This window comes from Pan troglodytes, chromosome 2 (assembly GCF_028858775.2).
Source record: "Pan troglodytes isolate AG18354 chromosome 2, NHGRI_mPanTro3-v2.0_pri, whole genome shotgun sequence".
NCBI classification, from domain to species: Eukaryota; Metazoa; Chordata; class Mammalia; order Primates; family Hominidae; genus Pan; species Pan troglodytes.
The window spans coordinates 104,777,935-104,797,204 of NC_086015.1; the positions used below are offsets into that span (position 1 = coordinate 104,777,935).

General features: G+C 37.7%; 2 protein-coding genes across 26 annotated transcripts in view; both read right to left on the reverse strand.

Moving 5' to 3' along the window:
- The window catches only part of SENP7 (SUMO specific peptidase 7), a 199,069-nt gene that overhangs the window by 128,894 nt on the left and 50,905 nt on the right, over window positions 1-19,270 (reverse strand). For all 25 annotated transcript variants that reach the window (XR_010155284.1, XR_008547289.2, XM_001146469.6 and 22 more), the window contains one exon: window positions 4,531-4,628. Coding sequence is in view for 23 of the 25 variants with exons in the window: in XM_001146469.6 (XP_001146469.2) it covers window positions 4,531-4,628 (98 nt within the window). In the remaining 2 variants the exon portion in view is untranslated. The remainder of the gene's footprint in view (window positions 1-4,530; window positions 4,629-19,270) is intronic.
- Window positions 463-4,435, reverse strand: LOC107970707 (transcription factor BTF3-like). Its single transcript, XM_063806066.1, has one exon. The coding sequence runs from the start codon at window positions 3,300-3,302 to the stop codon at window positions 2,814-2,816; it is 489 nt and encodes a 162-aa protein (XP_063662136.1). The 5' UTR covers window positions 3,303-4,435; the 3' UTR covers window positions 463-2,813.

The following is a 19,270-nucleotide window of genomic DNA, read 5'->3' on the forward strand; positions in this document are numbered from 1 at the left end:
GGATCGCTTGAGCCTGGGAGATGGAGGCTGCAGTGAGCTGTTTTCCACCACTGCACTCCAGCCTGGGCAACAAAGTGAGACTCCATCTCAAAAGAAAAAAAGAAAAAGAAAAAAGAAAACATATGTCTACACAAACACTTGCAAACACTTGTATAGGAATGTTTATGACAATATTATTCATAATAGCTAAGAAGTGGAAACAACATAAAAATCCAACTGGTGAATAAACACAATGTGGTATAAAAAGAAGTGAAATACTGATATATGCTACAATATTAATAAACCTCAAAAACATTATGCTCAGTGAAAGCCAGATGAAAAAGATCAAACATATTGTATGATTCTGTCTATATGAAATGTCCAAAAAATCAAATCTTATAGAGACAGAAAGTAGGTTAGTGGTTGCTTACAGCTGTAGGTGAGAATGGAAAGTGGTTGTAAATGAGTAGTTTCTTTTGGAGCATGATGGGATGTTCTAAAACCATCACCAGACTGTAGTGATGGCTCACAATTCTGTAAATATACTAAAAATTATTTAATTATTGAATTAAAATGGGTGAATTTTATGATATGTAAATTATATCACAATAAAACTTAATTTTTAAAAAAGCACTAAAAAGTATTACAATCTTTAAAGTAAGATCAAACACAGGAGATAGAGTCAGCAGTTCCAAAGTAATACAAACATACGGAAACTTTCTCCCCCTCCCCAGGTGTATTTTTGTTGTTTGATTTCCCTTCGCACAGCAGCAATTTATAAAATGTTTCAGATAGCCCAGGAGAATTCAATGTTATTAAAACAAAAATTTAAGTCTGTTAATACTGAACTAGGTTTCCTAGAGATGCATTAATAACATTCCTCTCCATTATAGTAAGAAGGCCTAAATTTCCTCAACTATGAGATAAGGCCAATGCTACTTACATCTCACAGACTTATGAAAATTAAATAAGACAGTTTAGGCTTAGCCTAATGCCTAACATATAATAAGTATTTAATAGATATTAGCTGCCATAATTATAAATAGAGGGTTTTCAGTTCCAAACTGATATTGCTCATGTACTCTTATGACTGATATGCCAAATAATTAGTGGAGTAGGAAGAACAGCATAATTTGATTTAAAAAAAAATACGCTACAAGAGAACTAAATCTGTAGATACAAATTATGTAAGCTCATTGATAGTGAAAATGAGATCAAGCAAGGAATAAAGAATCCCATTAAAAGAGAAAAACCAAACTGGTTCTCTTCTAAAAATAATCTGCCCAAGAGAATTTTACAAAATTCTTGTGCTGTGAAGCCAATACATCATAATTTCCCATTCCTGTTGTTTTGAACCAAGTCACTTCCTAATTCTGCCTACTAACTTAACTGTCATAATCCAGTTTCATCTAAATAACTCATCATGTTCTATCCCACCTTAGTTTCCAGATATTCTAGATATCCTAACCATCCCATTTCACCTACCTTTTAGAAGTAGAACATTCAGAAAAAGGTTAAGAATCAAAAGCTCCAGAACTTTCAGTAGAGAAAAACTAAAGTATAAACAAGATGCCTGCTCCTAGCTTAAGACAACTAGGATTTGGAAATGACTCAGGTCCTTTCTACCATACATCAGAGATACTTTTTTAAATTCCACTTTTTAATATTCATACACATTCCCCGGAAATATTTTATGAACATTTTAACATTGTGAATTTGAACTAATTATGTATTAATACAGATAATTAGTTATATATATAAAAGACATATATATGTGTCTTTGGTACAAAATTTTGAAATGATACAAAGCCCTCTAGATTTTAAAAATCTGTCAAAAATCACATTCTATTATTCAAAAATTGGCTGAGTAAACTATAAAACTAATTAATTACACTATTGCCTGTTGGCTACATCACTTTTATCAGTTTAAAAAATACATCATTTTCCTTTGTCAGGATCACGTCAACCACATTGTTCTTTTTGTTTATTAAGAAGATGGTGATTTGGGTCATTATTGTATTTTTAATTCAATTTCTACTGCTATTGAATTTTAAAATCTTTTTATCCCCTAACAATATCATTAAGTGTATATTAAATAGATGTTATAATGTTAATGCTGTGACCATGCCTGAAAATCACTAACTCTGGAACAGAAGTCAGATGTCGTAAATTCTATAAGGAAGGCCAAACAATTATCTTTTTATGCTAGGCTGATAATTTAGCAGAAAATAAACTGAAAAAAATATTAGAGATAATGCCAGAAAAACTAAAAAACAAAATTAAAATAATAATATGTTACAAAATTATTGATTGTTATCCCAAAGAACCTGTGCCCACCACTTTACAAGCATTCTTATGGAAAAGTGAGATTTAAATAATATAAGTATTTTTTAAATTTTACTTTTATTAGTTTTTTGTAGAGATGGTGTTTCGCCATGTTGCCCAAGCCGTACTTGAACTCCTGAACTCAAGTGATCCACCTGCCTTGGTCTCCCAAAGTGCTGGGACTACAGGTGTGAGCCACTGTGCCCGGCCTTAATGATATAAGCTTTTTGTTTTGTTTTGTTTTCTTTTCTTTTACTAGGCAAAGAACTTTATTAACCTTTGTTTCAAAGTTTATTCTCAGGCTTCTTCGGCTTAATTAGCTGCAAAGAATGAATTGTGTATAAGCAAAACCTGAAAAGAGCTGCAGTGTCCAAAGAGCTTGGGCTTAAAAATATTAGAGATCTAGATTTTATCAGATCCATAAACAAAAATTCTTAAAAAGTAGTCATAATATAAAATAGCAGCTCCCAGTAACTTCTTCAAGTTTTATCTTCAGAAGTTGACTCAATTCAGTTTGCCTCATTTTTGGAAGCCTCATCAAAATTCTCCACAAGATCAGGAACTTCATCATCATCATCCTCCCCAGTAGCAAGTGGTGCTTTTCCATCCACGGATTGTTTGGGCAAAGCTTCAGCCAGTCTGCTTAAACTGTTCAGACTGTCTACACCAAGCTGGTTTAAGATGTTGGGTAGCATTTCTGTCAGCTGCTTTGTCTCGGCATGGCCTGTAATGGTGAAAGTGTTTGCTGCCAGAAATGCCTGAACTTTAGGGTTGTTAAAGTGGATCACTGTTCCTTGGTTTGTAAACATATGCACCTCTTCAATACCAAAGATATTGTTTACCCCTAACTTCTTAAAGGAGAACTGAAGTTTTTTATCATCTGCTGTGGCTGTTCTATGAACCACCTTCTTCCTTCTACGAGCAGTTCCTTTCCCACCAATGCACACTTGTGCCTGCAGTTTGGCAAGTTTTTCCTGATTCATGATTGTTTCTTTCATCCTATCAGAGCAGATAAGGGGCCATGCAGAGAACTAGGGTTGGTGCTCAGAGGGTCCCGGGTGGACCAGCTGAGATTAGGCGCACACATGTGGAGATGCAAGACGGCAGCTAAAGGGGAATGATGTATGTTGTGAAGCATGCAAAGTCTTCAGGATATGTCTCCCATAAGATAAAACAACTTTGTATGTGCAAACCTTTCCGAAAATGTGGCTTGGTTTTTATTAATTAAAAATTACCATTCCTTTACTTCTAGCATTCCATCTCTCAAACCAAGTATAATTTTTTATGTAAATCTTTTTGGGAAACCAAGTCTGAAAACTGAGTGTGTGCTTGTTCTAAGGATGAAAGCATCATCATTGCATCAATAGACCTGCCTTATTCACCTTGACAATTTATCCATGGTATGGTAATAATGTCAAAAGGCTCATAAACTGCTATGGAGTCACCAATATATGTTTATATTTCCTACACACAGTTTACTTGAAAAGGGAGAATTAGACTAAGTAGTTTATAGAAGTACTTTGACATAAATTCAAGGACCCCAATGAGTCTTCTAAATTTGTGTGACTTTCCAATAATTATAATTTGCTATTGTCATTTTTTCATTCACTATGTTAAAAAGAAAATTCAATACTCTTTTTAAAATAACTTTCTAATCATTGATTTATGTCCAATTCTGAAATGCTCTAAATTATTTCCAGTAACAACTGTAATTTGAATCCTCCAGATATTTAATTCCCCTATACAAATAATTTGTTAACACTATGACTATAGGACCATAGTTGCTAAACAGAGCATTTTTGGCTGGCCCAAGTACAGAGGTGTTTACAACCAGTTGATTACAAGTTGCAGATGTCTGTTTCTGCTCCACTCCCACTGCTTCATTTGACTAGCCTTTAAAAAATAAAAAAGAAGCAGCAGCAGAAATGGAACACCCTTTCTCACTGCTGATCGCAAACAATGATTCAATCACCATTATCAGTCTATGTATAACTCTTGCATTATCAGCGAAAGCTTATCAAGATGTTCCAAATGCACAAAAACAAGGGAGTTAAGATACTTAAAATCACAGAAAGTTAGAGACTGAAAGAATCTTAGAGTCCACTGAATTCAAACCTTCTATTTTAAACATGTGGTCATAATTGAGAACCAACAAGCTTAAATGAATCATTTATGGTCAACTTTATAGGATAAGCCCATACTATGTCGCACACACACATATCTTACCTTTCTGGTGATGACTTGGAAGTAATAGGACACCCTCGGATATGTTTTTTATTTTTATGGTCTAGAGAGATGACTTTATTCCTTAGGCTTCTTTCCCACTAGGAAAAAAAAATGAAATTTTAATAATAAACATATCAATATGACAAGAGGCATTTAAACTGTTCTTTTTTATTTGGAAATTTGTTATAAACGATCAAATACATAGTTCACAGAGAAAAATAATAAGTGCAATCTATGGAATATCTGGCTCTTTTACTAATGCATAAATGTAAGTCCACCAAAAAATACTAGGAAGACATTTTAAAATACCAAGGTAACTTTAATCAAAAAATCAACACTTTGAGATTCCAAAGCTTAAATAGCTATTAAAATCTGGAATGTACTTAAAGGAATAAAAATTATTACATAGAAGGTTAAATAGGGCCTATGATTCTAAAGTAACTGTACTTATAACAATTGAAAGATATTAAAATTAGTTACCTAGGAACTGCCATGTGGAAAATTTTAGGAAAGAGCCGGACACCTTATTGACAGAGTTTAGATTAAATATGACTAGAATAAAAGGTTCAAATTAATTTATTTAATACACAGTGTTAGCCTAGGCAAATAAGTCATTTATATTCTCTATGCCTTAGTTTCTTTATCTGAAAAGGGATATAATAACAGTAGCTACCTCACAAAGATATACAATGATTACATCTGTATTAAGTTTTGGTTTTACTTCCACATCACAGAACAGACATTTGTAGTAAATTTACAAGACTGTCTTCATAAAAGAGATATTTGTACAATCATGTTTGTAGTCCACGATTCGCAATAACCAAAAGAGGGAAGAATCCACCAAAAAGAAAATGTTAAGGTTGCTCGACTAATTCAGAAAAGTTGCAGGACATAAGATCGAAAGGCCAAAATCAGTTGTATTTCTATTTAATAGCAATGAGAAATCTGAAAGAGAAATTAAGAAAAAAAATTCCACTTACAATAGCATATCAAAAAGAATAAAATACTCAATAATAAATTTAGTCAAGGCAATGTAAGACTTTTCTGCTGAAAATATCAAAACATGCTGTAAGAAATTAAAGAAACCCTAAATAAATGAAAAGACATCCCCTAATCAAGGACTGAAAGACTTTATTAACTATATCAACTATTTTGGTTAGCAGTTGGGCATTACTCCCCAAAATGACCTCCAGATTCCATTCACTCCCTACCAAAATTCCAACAGCCTGTTTTGCAGAAATGGACAAACTGATCTGACGATTAATTGCTAGAGGCTCAGAAGAACCAAAACAATCTTGAAGAAGGAGAGCAAAATTAGAGGACTCACATTTCAGTTTCAAAATTTACTATGAAGCTACAGTAATCAAAATAATGTTGGCAACGGGTAAACATACAGATTTATGGGACAGAATTGAAAGCCTAGAAATAAACCCATACATCTAGGACCAATAATTGATTTTCAGCAAGGATGCCAAAACCATTCATGAGAGAAAAATAAACTTTCAACAAATAGTTCTAGAACAACTGAACCGCCACATGCAAAAGCATGAACTTGCACACTTGCCTCACATCATATTCAAAAATGAATTTAAATGGAGAGAAGACCTAAACATTATACAAGAGCTAAAATTATGAAACTCTCAGAAAAAAACACAGCAGTACATTTTCATGACTTGTATTTGGCAATGACTTCACAGATATGACCAAAAAACCACAAGTAACAAGAGAAAAATGATAAAGTGGACATCAGCAAAATTTGAAACTTTTATTCATTACTGGAATAGTGAAAAGGCAACCAACCCACCAAATGGGAGGAAATATTTGCAAATAATATAACTGATAAAAGTATAGTATCCAGGTCAACCACAATGGCTCACACCTGTAATCCCAGCACTCTGGAAGGCCAAGGCAGGAGGATTGCTTGAGGCCAGGAGTTTCAGGTCAGCCTGGGCAACATAGCAAGACCCCATCTCTTAAAAGAAAAAAAGGTATAGTATTCAAAATTTAAAAAAAAGAACTCTTACAATTCAGTAAGATAAAGACAAAAATAGTTTTTAATGGGCAAAGAATGTGAATAGATATTTCTCCAAAAAACTACACAAATGACAAAAAGCACATTAGAAGACACTCAGTGTCATTAGTCATTAGGAAATGCAAATCCAAACCAAAGAAGTGAAAGATCTCCACAATGAAAACCATAAAACATTGATGAAAGAAACTGGAGAACGTCAAAATAATGGAAAGATACTCCACGGTCATGGTTTGAATCAATATTGTTTATCTCCTTCAAGAACAAAAAAAGAAAAATGAAAAATGAATCAATGTTGTTAAAATGTCCACACCAAATGAAGAAATCTATAGATTCACCAAAATCCCTATAAAAATATCAATAACATTCTTCCCAGAAGAAGGAAAAATACCCCTAAAATTTATATGGAAACACAAAAAAATGCAAGTCAAAACCACAGTGACATACCATTTCGTACCCACTAGGATGAAGAATGAAGGAAGAGAGGAGAAGGAAAATGAAGTAAAAGAGCAAGAGAGAAAAAAAAATAAGTGTTGCTGAGTATATGAAGAACCTGGAACCTTCATATATTGCTAGTGGGAATGTAAATGGTACAGGTACCGTAAGAAAAAAATAAAACAGTATTGCAGTTCCTCGATAACTTAAACATAAAATTACCACATGACACAGCAATTCTCATCCTAAGTATAAAACAAAAGAATGGAAAACAGGTTTTCGAACAGATGCTTGTAGTTCATAGAAGCATTATTCAATAACAGAAAAAAAGGTGAAAACAATACACAGATGAACAGATAAACAAATGTAATATATCCATACAATGGAATATTATTAGACCATAAAAAGAACTAAACTACTACCACATACTATAACATGGATGAACTTTGAAAGCATTTGTGCTAAGTGAAAGAAGCCATAGACACAAAAGATCATATATTGAGTGATTCTGTTTTTGTGAAATATCTAGAACAGGAAAATCCAGGCAACAGAAAACAAAGTAGTAATTTCCAGGGGCTGGGAAGTTGGCACAATAGAGAGATAAATTAAGAAGTGAATGCTTAATGGTTAAAGAGTTTCCATTTGGGGTAATGAAAAAGTTCTGAAACTAGACAGAGAAAGTGGTTGCACAACACTGTGAGTGAACTAAATGCCACTAAATTGAATGCCATAAAACGGCTAACATGGTAAATTTTGTGTTATATGTATTTTGTCACAACAATAGCAAAAAAGCATATGACTAAATCTCCAGTAAGAAATACAGCATTAAGAAACCACTAAGAATACAGTGGCTCACACCTGTAATCCCAGCACTTTGAGAGGCTGAGGCTGGCAGATCACCTCAGGTCATGAGTTTGAGACCAGCCTGACCAACATGGAGAAACCCCGTTTCTACTAAAAATACAAAATTAGCCAGGTGTGGTGGCACATGCCTATAATCCCAGGTACTCGGGAGGCTGAGGCAGAAGAATCACTTGAACCCAGGAGGTGGAGGCTGGGGTGAGCCGAGATCGCGCCATTACACTCCAGCCTGGGCAACAAGAGTGAAACTCTGTCTCAAAAAAAAAAAAGAAAGAATAAAGAGACCAGGTGCAGTGGCTCACATCTGTAATCCCAGCACTTTGGGAGGCCAAGGTGGATGGATCGCTAGAGGCCAGGAGTTCGAGACCAGCCTGGGCAACACGATGAAATCCCGTCTCTACCAAAAATACAAAAATTAGCTGGGCATGGTGGTGCATGCCTGTAGCCCCAGCTACTGGGGAGGCTGAGGCATGAGAATCTCTGGAACCCAGGAGGCAGAGGTTGCAGTGAGCCGAGATCACGCCATTGCACTCCAGTCTGGGCAAAAGAGCGAGACTCTGTCTAAAAAAAAAAAGAAGAAACCACTAAGAATAAAGGAAAAGACTGATAAACTACATTCATCAAAATCAAATATTTCTGCTCATCAAAAGACATACAATTAAGAAATAAAACAGCTACAGATTGAAAGTATTTGCAATACACATACTGACAACAGACTCATATCCTTATTATATAAAGAATTCCTACACATCAATAACAAAGACTAAAAACTCAGACTTGAGCCAGGTACAGTGGCCTATGCCTGTAATCCCAACACTTTGGGAGGCTGAGGCAGGAAGATCACTTGACGTCAGAAGTTTGAGACCAGTCTGATAAATACAGTGAGACCCTATGTCTACGATAAAGGTCGTGGCACATGTCTGTAGTCCCAGCTACTCAGAAGGCTGAGGCAGGAGGATCACTTGAGGCTGCAGTGAGCTATAATCGTACCACTGCACTCAGGCCTCGGTGACACAGCAAAACCATGTATCATAAATAAATAAATAAATATATATATATATATAAAATAAAAACTCAGATTTTAAAAATGAGCAAGAATTCTACTTGAAATAAAATGGAATAAGAATAATCTTCTCTGCTTCTCCCACTGAGTGCAACTAAGAATTCTAGACAGACTTCATGGAGAAGCTATCTTAGGACCCTGAAGAGTATATGCTAAGAATGACATTGGTGAACTCAAAGTAATACCAAACCTGCAATCTAAACAAGACCCAGAGACCTGCAACTTAATATTCAAAATGTCCAGGATATAATCCAAAAACTGCTTGGCATATAAAAAACCTAGGAAATCTCAACAACTCACAAAAGATGAGTATCAAGAGCAGCCAAGTAGAAGAAGACAGAGATGTTGAAATTACCAGAAAAAAACTTCATTTATTTATTTACGTATTTATTCATTCATTTATTTATTTATTTGAGATGGAGTTTTACTCTTGTTGCCCAGCCTGGAGTGCAGTGGCGCGATCTCGGCTCACTGCAACCTCCGCCTCCCAGCTTAAAGCACTTCTCCTGCCTCAGCCTCCCAAGTAGTTGGGATTACAGGCACCCACTACCATGCCCAGCTAATTTTTTGTATTTTCAGTAGAGACTGGGTTTCACCATGTTGGCCAGGCTGGTCTCCAACTCATGACCTCAGGTGATCCAGCCACCTCAGCCTCCAAAAGTGCTGGAATTACAGGTGTGAGCCACCACACCCAGCCAGGAAAAAGCTTTAAAGTGGCTATTATACTGTTCTCTGAGAGGATGAACTCTCTTGAAAGAAGTAAAAAGACAGAAAATCTCAACAGAGGAACAAAATTAAAAAAGAAACAAATGGCAATTTGAGAACTACAAAGTAACATGACGAAATTTTAAAAAGCACTGAATGGCCTAAAGCAGGAGTCCCTAACCCCAGGCCATGGACTGGTATTGGTCTATGGCCTGTTAGGAACCAGGCCGCACAGCAGGAGGTGAGCGGCAAGTGAGCAACTGAAACTTCACCTGTATTTACAGCCACTCCCCATTACTCACATTACCACCTGAGCTCCACCACCTGTCAGGTCAGTGGCAGCATTAGATTCTCAAAGCACAAACCCTATTGTGAACTGTGCATATGAGTGATACTGGTTGCATGCTCCTTATGAGAATCTAATGACTGATGATCTGTTACTGTCTCCCATCACCTCCAGATGGGATCATCTAGTTGCAGGAAATCAAGCTCAGGTCTCCCACTGATTCTACATTATGGTAAGTTGTATATTTATTTAATTATAGACTACAATGTAATAATAACAGAAATAAAGTGCACAATAAATGTAACATGCTTGAATCATTCCAAAACCATCCCACCTGCCCCACTACCTGGATCCATAGAAAAATTGTCTTCCATGAAACCTGATGCCAAAAAGGTTGGGGACCGCTGGCCTAAAAAGCAGAAAGGAGACTAAAAAGGGGTAAGTGGAACTGGAAATAGATAGACCAATAGAAATATTCAATCTTAAGAACAGAAAGGAAACAGATGCTTATGTAAATTTAATGTTATGCTTTATTTAAAAAAGAATGAAAATACATTATAACAAAAAACTTAAAGTGGCCCACCCACCACTACTGGCACCCACACATGTCATCCGGAGAAACAAAAATCAATCCACATTCCTCAATGTCACCAATGTACATCATCAGGGTTCCTAGGGAACAACCTACCCACCTACTGCTACCAAGACCCACACACACCATTGGGGGGTGGGGTGGGGGCATGAAGGGAGACCCACTCTGCCCACCATCAGCACATGTGCACATCATCCTCCAGAGGCCTAGGGATCAATCCACCCCCACCCCCCGCCACTGGCTCAGACACATGCCTTCCAAAAACCTGAGGACAAGCCAACCCCACCTATAGCTGCCACTGCCATTGCCTACACAAATCATTTAGAGGTCTGGGGATTGGCTCAACACACCCAGCCGTACTGGCATCCACACACACCACTCAGGCAACTAATGACAAGTCCACCTAGCCCACTGCCATTACTACTGGTGCTTAAGGAACAGCCCACCTGGAGTCCTCATGCTCAGCAAAGCCTCACCATGGCTGCCATTAACAAAAGCAGTCTGCATCACTTAGGAACTGTGACACTGCTGACATGAGTTACAATCCAAAAAATCATAAAAGATTACATGACTGTGTCTATGTAAAAATCAGACAAACCACTTCACAGAACCAGCACTATAAATATATCTATAGGAAAAAGTTTTTCCCTACCAATGTTAATGAATAAATTGGAAGAAAACAGCTGTTGAAATAAACACAGACACTAACAAAAAGACATGAGAAACATGAAAAAGCAAGGAAACAAGACACCTCCAAAGAAACAAAATAATTTTCCAATAAGAGACCCATAAGAAAAGGAAATGTATGGAATGCTGGGGAAAAAATCAAAATTCTGATACAAAAGAAACTAAGTGAGATATTTTTTAAAAAGTAAATAATCCAAAAAATTATGAAAACAATTTATGATCTCGATTAGAAATTCAACAAAGATTGATATCATTTAAAACGTCCTACAACTGAAGATTTCAATGAAATATAAAATACAGTTGAGAGCCTCAACAATAGACAAAATTAAGCAGATTTTCTGAACTTGAAAACAGATTTTTAAAAAAATTGCCCATTCAGACATAACAGTAAAAAACAACTTTAAAAAATGAAGAAAGCCTACATAACATATGGGATGCCATAAAGCGACCAAATATTCAAATTATGGGAGTTTCAGAAGAAAGAGAAATGGAAGAAAACATTCGAAAAAAATAATAGCTGAAAACTTCCCAAGTCTTGCAAAAGACAAAAACATGAAGATACAGGAGTACAAAATTCCTCAAATAGATTCAATCCATAAAGGGCTTCTACAAGGTGTATCATAGTCAAACTGTGAAAAGTCAAAGACAGAATTCTAAAAATAGCAAGAAAAATATCAAATCACACATAAGAAAATCCCCATAAGATTAAAAACAAATTTCTCAGCAGAAACCTTACAGGCATATGATGATATATTACAAGTGCTGAAAATAAAATGTCAGTCAATAATACCAGATCCACAAACCTATCCTTCAAAAATGAAGGACAAATAACATCTTTCCCAGACAAGCAAAAGCTAAGGGAATTTATCACACTACACTACAAAAATGCTTAATAGAGTCTTAAAACTCTCAAAGAAACACACAAAAGTATAAAACTCAATAGTAGAGCAGACATACAAATAAGACAGAGAATGGAGTCACATGTTATCACTACAAAAAGCCACAAAATCGGGCATTCCAAGATGGCTAAATAGGAACAGCTCCAGTCTGCAGCTCCCAGCATGATCGACGTAGAAGATGGGTGATTTCTGCATTTCCAACTTCGGTACCTGGTTCATCTCACTGGGACTGGCTGGACAGTAGGTGCAGCTCACAGAGGGCAAGCTGAAGCAGGGCGGGGAGTCGCCTCACCCAGGAAGTGCAAGGAGTCAGGGGACTTCCCTTTCCTAGCCAAGGGAAGCTGTGACAGGCTACGTGGAAAAATGGGACACTCCTGCCCAAATACTGCACTTTTCCCAAGGTCTTAGCAACCAGCAGACAAGGTGATTCTCTCCCTGTGCCTGGCTCGGCAGGTCTCATGCCCACAAAGCCTTGCTCACTGCTAGCACAGCACTCTGAGATCGAACTGCAAGACGGCAGCCTGGCTGGGGGAGGGGCGTCCGCCATTGCTGAGGCTTGAGTAGGTAAACAAAGTGGCCCGGAAGCTAGAACAGGGCAGAGCCCACCACAGTTCAACAGGGCCTACTTCTAGACTCCACCTCTGTGGGCAGGGCGTGGCTGAACAAAAGGCAGCAGACAACTTCTGCAGATGTAAACGTCCCTGTCTGACAGCTCTGAAGAGAGCAGTGGTTCTCCCAGCACAGCGTTTGAGCTTTGAGAACAGACAGACTGCCTCCTCAAGTGGGTCAATGACCCCAGTGTAGCCTACCTAACTGGGAGACGCCTCCCAGTAGGGGCTGACAGACACCTCATATAGGCGGCTGCCCCTCTGGGACGAAGCTTCCAGAGGAAGGATCAGGCAGCAATATTTGCTCTTCTGCAATATTTGCTGTTCTGCAGCCTCCATTGGTGATACCCAGGCAAACTGGGCCTGGAGTGGACCTCCAGCAAACTCCAACAGACCTGCAGCTGAGGGACCTGACTGTTAGAAGGAAAACTAACAAACAGAGAGGAATAGCATCAACATCAACAAAAAGGTCATCTACACCAAAACCTCATCTGTAGATCACCAACATCAAAGACCAAAGGTAGATAAAACCACAAAGGGGGAGAAACCACAGCAGAAAAGCTGAAAATTCTAAAAATCGGAGCACCTCGTCTCCTCCAAAGGATCACAGCTCCTCACCAGCAACGGAACAAAGCTGGATGGAGAATGACTTTGACGAGTTGACAGAAATAGGCTTCAGAAGATCAGTAATAACAAACTATTCCAAGCTAAAGAAGGATGTTCGAACCCATCGCAAGGAAGCTAAAAACCTTGAAAAAACATTAGACAAATGGCTAACTAGAATAAAGAGTGTAGAGAAGATTTTAAATGACCTCATGGAGGTGAAAACCATGGCACGAGAACTTCGTGACACATGCACAAGCTTCGATAGACAATTCAATCAAGTGGAAGAAAGGGTATCAGTGATTGAAGATCAGATTAATGAAATAAAGCAAGAAGACAAGGTTAGAGAAAAAAGAGTAAAAAGAAACGAACAAAGCCTCCAAGAAATATGGGACTATGTGAAAAGACCAAATCTACGTTTGATTGCTGTACCTGAAAGTGATGGAGAGAATGTAACCAAGTTGGAAAACACTCCTCAGGATATTATCCAGGAGAACTTCCCCAACTTAGCAAGGCAGGCCAACATTCAAATTCAGGAAATACAGAGAACACCACAAAGACACTCTGTGAGAAGAGCAACCCCAAGACGCATAATTTTCAGATTCACCAAGGCTGAAATGAAGGGAAAAGTGTTAAGGGCAGCCAGAGAGAAAGGTTGAGTTACTCACAAAGGGAAGCCCATCAAACTAATGGTGGATCTCTCGGAAGAAACCCTATAAGCCAGAAGAGAGTGGGGGCCAATATTCAACATTCTTAAAGAAAAGAATTTTCAATCCAGAATTTCATATCCAGCCAACCTAAGCTTCATAAGTGAAGGAGACATAAAATCCTTTACAGACAAGCAAATGCTGAGAGATTTCGTCACTACCAGGCCTGCCTTACAAGAGCTCCTGAAGGAAGCACTAAACATGGAAAGAAACAACTGGTACCAACCACTGCAAAAACATGCCAAATTGTAAACACCATCAATGCTATGAAGAAACTGCATAAATTAACGGGCAAAATAACCAGCGAACATCATAATGACAGGATCAAATTCACACTAACAATATTAACCTTAAATGTAAATGGGCTAAATACCCCAATTAAAAGACACAGACTGGCAAATTAGATAGAGTCACTGATGGGAAGACCCATTCGTGTGCTGTATTCAGGAGACCCATCTCACGTGCAAAGACGCACTTAGGCTCAAAATAAAGGGATGGAGGAAGATCTACCAAGCAAATGGAAAGCAAAAAAAAAGCAGGGGTTGCAATCCTAGTCTCTGATAAACAGACTTTAAACCAACAAAGATCAAGAGACAAAGAAGGCCATTACATAATGGTAAAGGGATCAATTCAACAAGAAGAGCTAACTATCCTAAATATACACACACCCAATAAAGGAGCACCCAGATTCATAAAGCAAGTCCTTAGAGAATACAGGAGCACCCAGATTCATAAAGCAAGTCCTTAGAGACCTACAAAGAGACTTACATCACCACACAACAATAATGAGAGACTTTAACACACCACTGTCAATATTACACAGATAAACGAGACAGATGGTTAATAAGGATATCCAGGACTTGAACTCAGCTCTGCAACAAACAGACCTAATAGACATCTACAGAACTCTCCACCCCAAATCAACAGAATATACATTCTTCTCAGCACCACATCACACTTATTCTAAAATTGACCACATAATTCGAAGTAAAGCACTCCTCAGCAAATGTAAAAGAACAGAAATCACAACAAACTGTCTCTCAGACCACAGTGCAATCAAATTAGATGTCAGAATTAAGAAACTCATTCAAAACCACACAACTACATGGAAAGTGAACAACTTGCTCCTGAATGACTACTATGTAAGTAACAAAATGAAGGCAGAAATAAAGATGTTCTTTGAAACCAATGAGAACAAAGACACAACATACCAGAATCTCTGGGACATATTTAAAGCAGTGTGTAGAGGGAAATTTATAGCACTAAATGTCCACAAGAGAAAGTAGGAAAGATCTAAAATCGACACACTAACATCACAATTAAAAGAACTACAGAAGGAAGAGCAAACAAATTCAAAAGCTAGCAGAAGGCAAGAAATAACTAAGATCAGAGCAGAACTGAAGGAGATAGAGACACAAGGAGATTCGGCAAACCGAATCCAGCAGCACATCAAAAAGCGTATCCACCACAATCAAGTCGGCTTCATCCATGGCATGCAAAGCTGGTTCAACATACGCAAATCAATAAACGTAATGCATCACATAAACAGAAACAATGACAAAAACCACAATTATCTCAATAGATGCAGAAAAGGCCTTTGACAAAATTCAACAGCCCTTCATGCTAAAAACTCTTAATAAACGAGGTATCAATGGAACGTATCTCAAAATAATAAGAGCTATCTATGACAGACCCACAGCCAATATCATACTGAATAGGCAAAAACTGGAAGCATTCCCTTTGAAAACGGGCACAAGACAGGCATGCCCTCTCTCACCACTCCTATTCAACATAGTATTGGAAGTTCTGGCCAGGGCAATCAGGCAAGAGAAAGAAATAAAGAGTATTCAATTAGGAAATGAGGAAGTCGAATTGTCTCTGTTTGCAGATAACATGATTCTGTATTTAGAAAACCCCATTGTCTCAGCCCAAAATCTCCTTAAGCTGATAAGCAACTTCAGCAAAGTCTCAGGATACAAAATAAATGTGCAAAAATCACATGCATTCCTATACACCCTTAACAGACAAACAAAGAGCCAAATCATGAGTGAACTCCCATTCACAATTGCTTCAAAGAGAATAAAATACCTAGGAATCCAACTTACAAGGGATGTGAAGGACCTCTTCAAGGAGAACTACAAACCACTGCTCAATGAAATAAAAGAGGACACAAACAAATGGAAGAATATTCCATGCTCATGGATAGGGAGAATCAATAGCATGAAAATGGCCATACTGCTCAAAGTAATTTATAGATTCAATGCCATCCCCATCAAGCTACCAATGACTTTCTTCACAGAACTGGAAAAAACTACTTTAAAGTTCATACGGAACCAAAAAGGAGCCCACATTGCCAAGACAATCCTAAGCCAAAAGAACAAAGCTGGAGGCATCACACTACCTGACTTCAAACTATACTACAAGGATACAGTAACCAAAACAGCATGGTACTGGTACCAAAACAGAGATATAGACCAATGGAACAGAACAGAGCCCTCAGAAATAACACCACACATTTACAATCATCTGATCTTTGACAAACACGACAAAAACAAGAAATGGGGAAAGGATGCCCTATTTAATAAATGGTGCTGGGAAAACTGGCTAGCCATATGTAGAAAGCTGAAACTGGATCCCTTCCTGACACCTTATACAAAAATTAATTCAAGACAGATTAAAGACTTCAATGTTAGACCTAAAACCATAAAAACCCTAGAAGAAAACCTAGGGAATACCATTCAGGATATAGGCATGGGCAAGAACTTCATCACTAAAACACCAAAAGCAATGGCAACAAAAGCAAAAATATACAAATGCGATCTAATTAAACTAAAGAGCCTCTGCATGGCAAAAGAAACTACCATCAGCGTGAACAGGCAACCTACAGAATGCGAGAAAATTTTTACAATCTACCCATCTGACACAGGGCTAATATCCAGAATCTACAAAGAACTCAAATTTACAAGAAAAAAACAAACAACCCCCTCATCAAAAAGTGGGCAAAGGATATGAACAGACAATTCTCAAAAGAAGACATCTATGCAGCCAACAGACACATGAAAAAACACTCATCATCACTGGTCATCAGAGAAATGCAAATCAAAACCACAATGAGATACCATCTCACGCCAGTTACAATGGCAGTCATTAAAAAGTCAGCAAACAACAGATGCTGGAGAGAATGTGGAGAAATAGGAATGCTTTTACACTGTTGGTGGGAATGTAAATTAGTTCAACCATTGTAGAAGACAGTGTGGCGATTCCTCAAGGATCTAGACCTAGAATTACCATTTGACCGAGCAATCCCATTACTGGGTATACACCCAAAGGATTATAAATCATGCTACTATAAAGACACACGCACACATATGTTTATTGCAGCACTATCCACAATAGCAAAGACTTGGAACCAACCCAAATGTCCATCAATGATAGACTGGATTAAGAAAATGTGGCACATATACACCATGGAATACTATGCAGCCCTAAAAAAATGAGTTCATGTTCTTTGCAGGGACATGGATGAAGCTGGAAACCATCATTCTGAGCAAACTATCACAAGGACAGAAAACCAAACACCGCATGTTCTCACTCGTAGGTGGGAACTGAACAATGAGATCACTTGGACACAGGGCAGGGAACATCACACACTGGGACCTGTCGCGGGGTGGGGAGCTGGGGGAGGGATAGCATTAGGAGAAATACCTAATGTAAATGATGAGTTGATGGGTGCAGCAAACCAACATGGCACATGTATACCTATGTATCAAACCTGCACATTGTGCACATGTACCCTAGAGCTTAAAGTATAATAAAAAATAATTTTTTAAAAACCACCAAATCATAAAGGTAAACAATAAAAGAAGAGAGAAATAGAGATATAAAGGCAGTCAGAAAATCATTAACAAAATGAGTAAGTCCTTTTTTTAAAACTTTTAAGTTCAGAGGTACCTGTGTAGGTTTGTTACATAGGTAAACTTATGTCATGGGGGGTTGTTATACAGAATATTTATGACCCAGATATTAGGCCTAGTACTCATTAGTTATTTTGCCTGATGCTCTCCCCTCCTCACACCCTCCACCTTCTGAAAGGCTCTAGCACGTGTTGTCCCCCTCTGTGTCCATGTATTCTCATAACTTAGCTCCCACTTATAAGTGAGAACATGCAGTGTTTGGTTTTCTGTCTTCCATTAGTTTGCTAAGGATAATGGCCTCCAGCTCCATTCAAGTCCCTGCAACAGACATGATCTCATTTTATGGTATATATGCACCACATTTTCTTTATCCAGTAAAACATTGCTGGGCATTTAGATTGATTCCATGTCTTTGCTATTATAAATACTGCTGCAATAAACATATGTGTGCATGTGTCTTTATAATAGAACAATGTATATTCCTTTGGGTAAATACCCAGTAATGGGACTGCTGGGGTGAATGGTACTTCTGTCTTTACATCTTTGAGGAATGGCCACATTGTCTTCCACAATGGGTGAACTAATTTACACTCCCACCAACACTTTATAACCATTCCTTTTTCTCCACAACCTCACCACCATCTGTTACTTTTGGAGTTTTTAATAGTAGCAATTTTGACTAGTGTGAGATGGTATCTCACTGTGGTTTTGATTTGCATTTCTCTAATGATTGGTGATGTTGAGCTTTCTTTCATATGATTGTTGGCTGCATGTACGTCCTCTTTGGAAAAGCACTTGTTCATGCCCTCCTTGGCCCGCTTTATAATGGGGTTGGTTTTTGCTTGTAAATTTAAGTTAATTATAGATGCAGTATATTCGACTTCTGTCAGATGCATAGTTTGCAAAAATTTTCTCCCATTCTGTACACTGTCTGTTTACTCTGTTGACAGTTTCTTTTGGTGTGCAGAAGCTCTTTAGTTTAGTTAGATCCCATTTGTCAATTTTTGCTTTTGTCACAATTGCTTTTGGTATCTTTATCATGAAATCTTTGCACGTGCCTATCTCCTGAATGGTACTGCCTAGGCTGTCTTCCAGAGTTTTCAGTTTGAGGTTTTACATTTAAGTCTTTAATCCATCTCGAGCTAATTTTTGTATATGGGCTAAGGAAGGGGTCTAGTTTTAATTTTCTGCATATGGCTAACCAGTTACCCCAGCACCATTTATTGAATAAGGAATCCTTTCCCCATTGCTTGTTTTTGTCAGGTTTGCCAAAGATCAGATAGTTGTAGGTATGCAGTCTTATTTCTGGGCTCTCTATTCTGTTCCATTGGTCAGTGTGCCTGTAGCATAG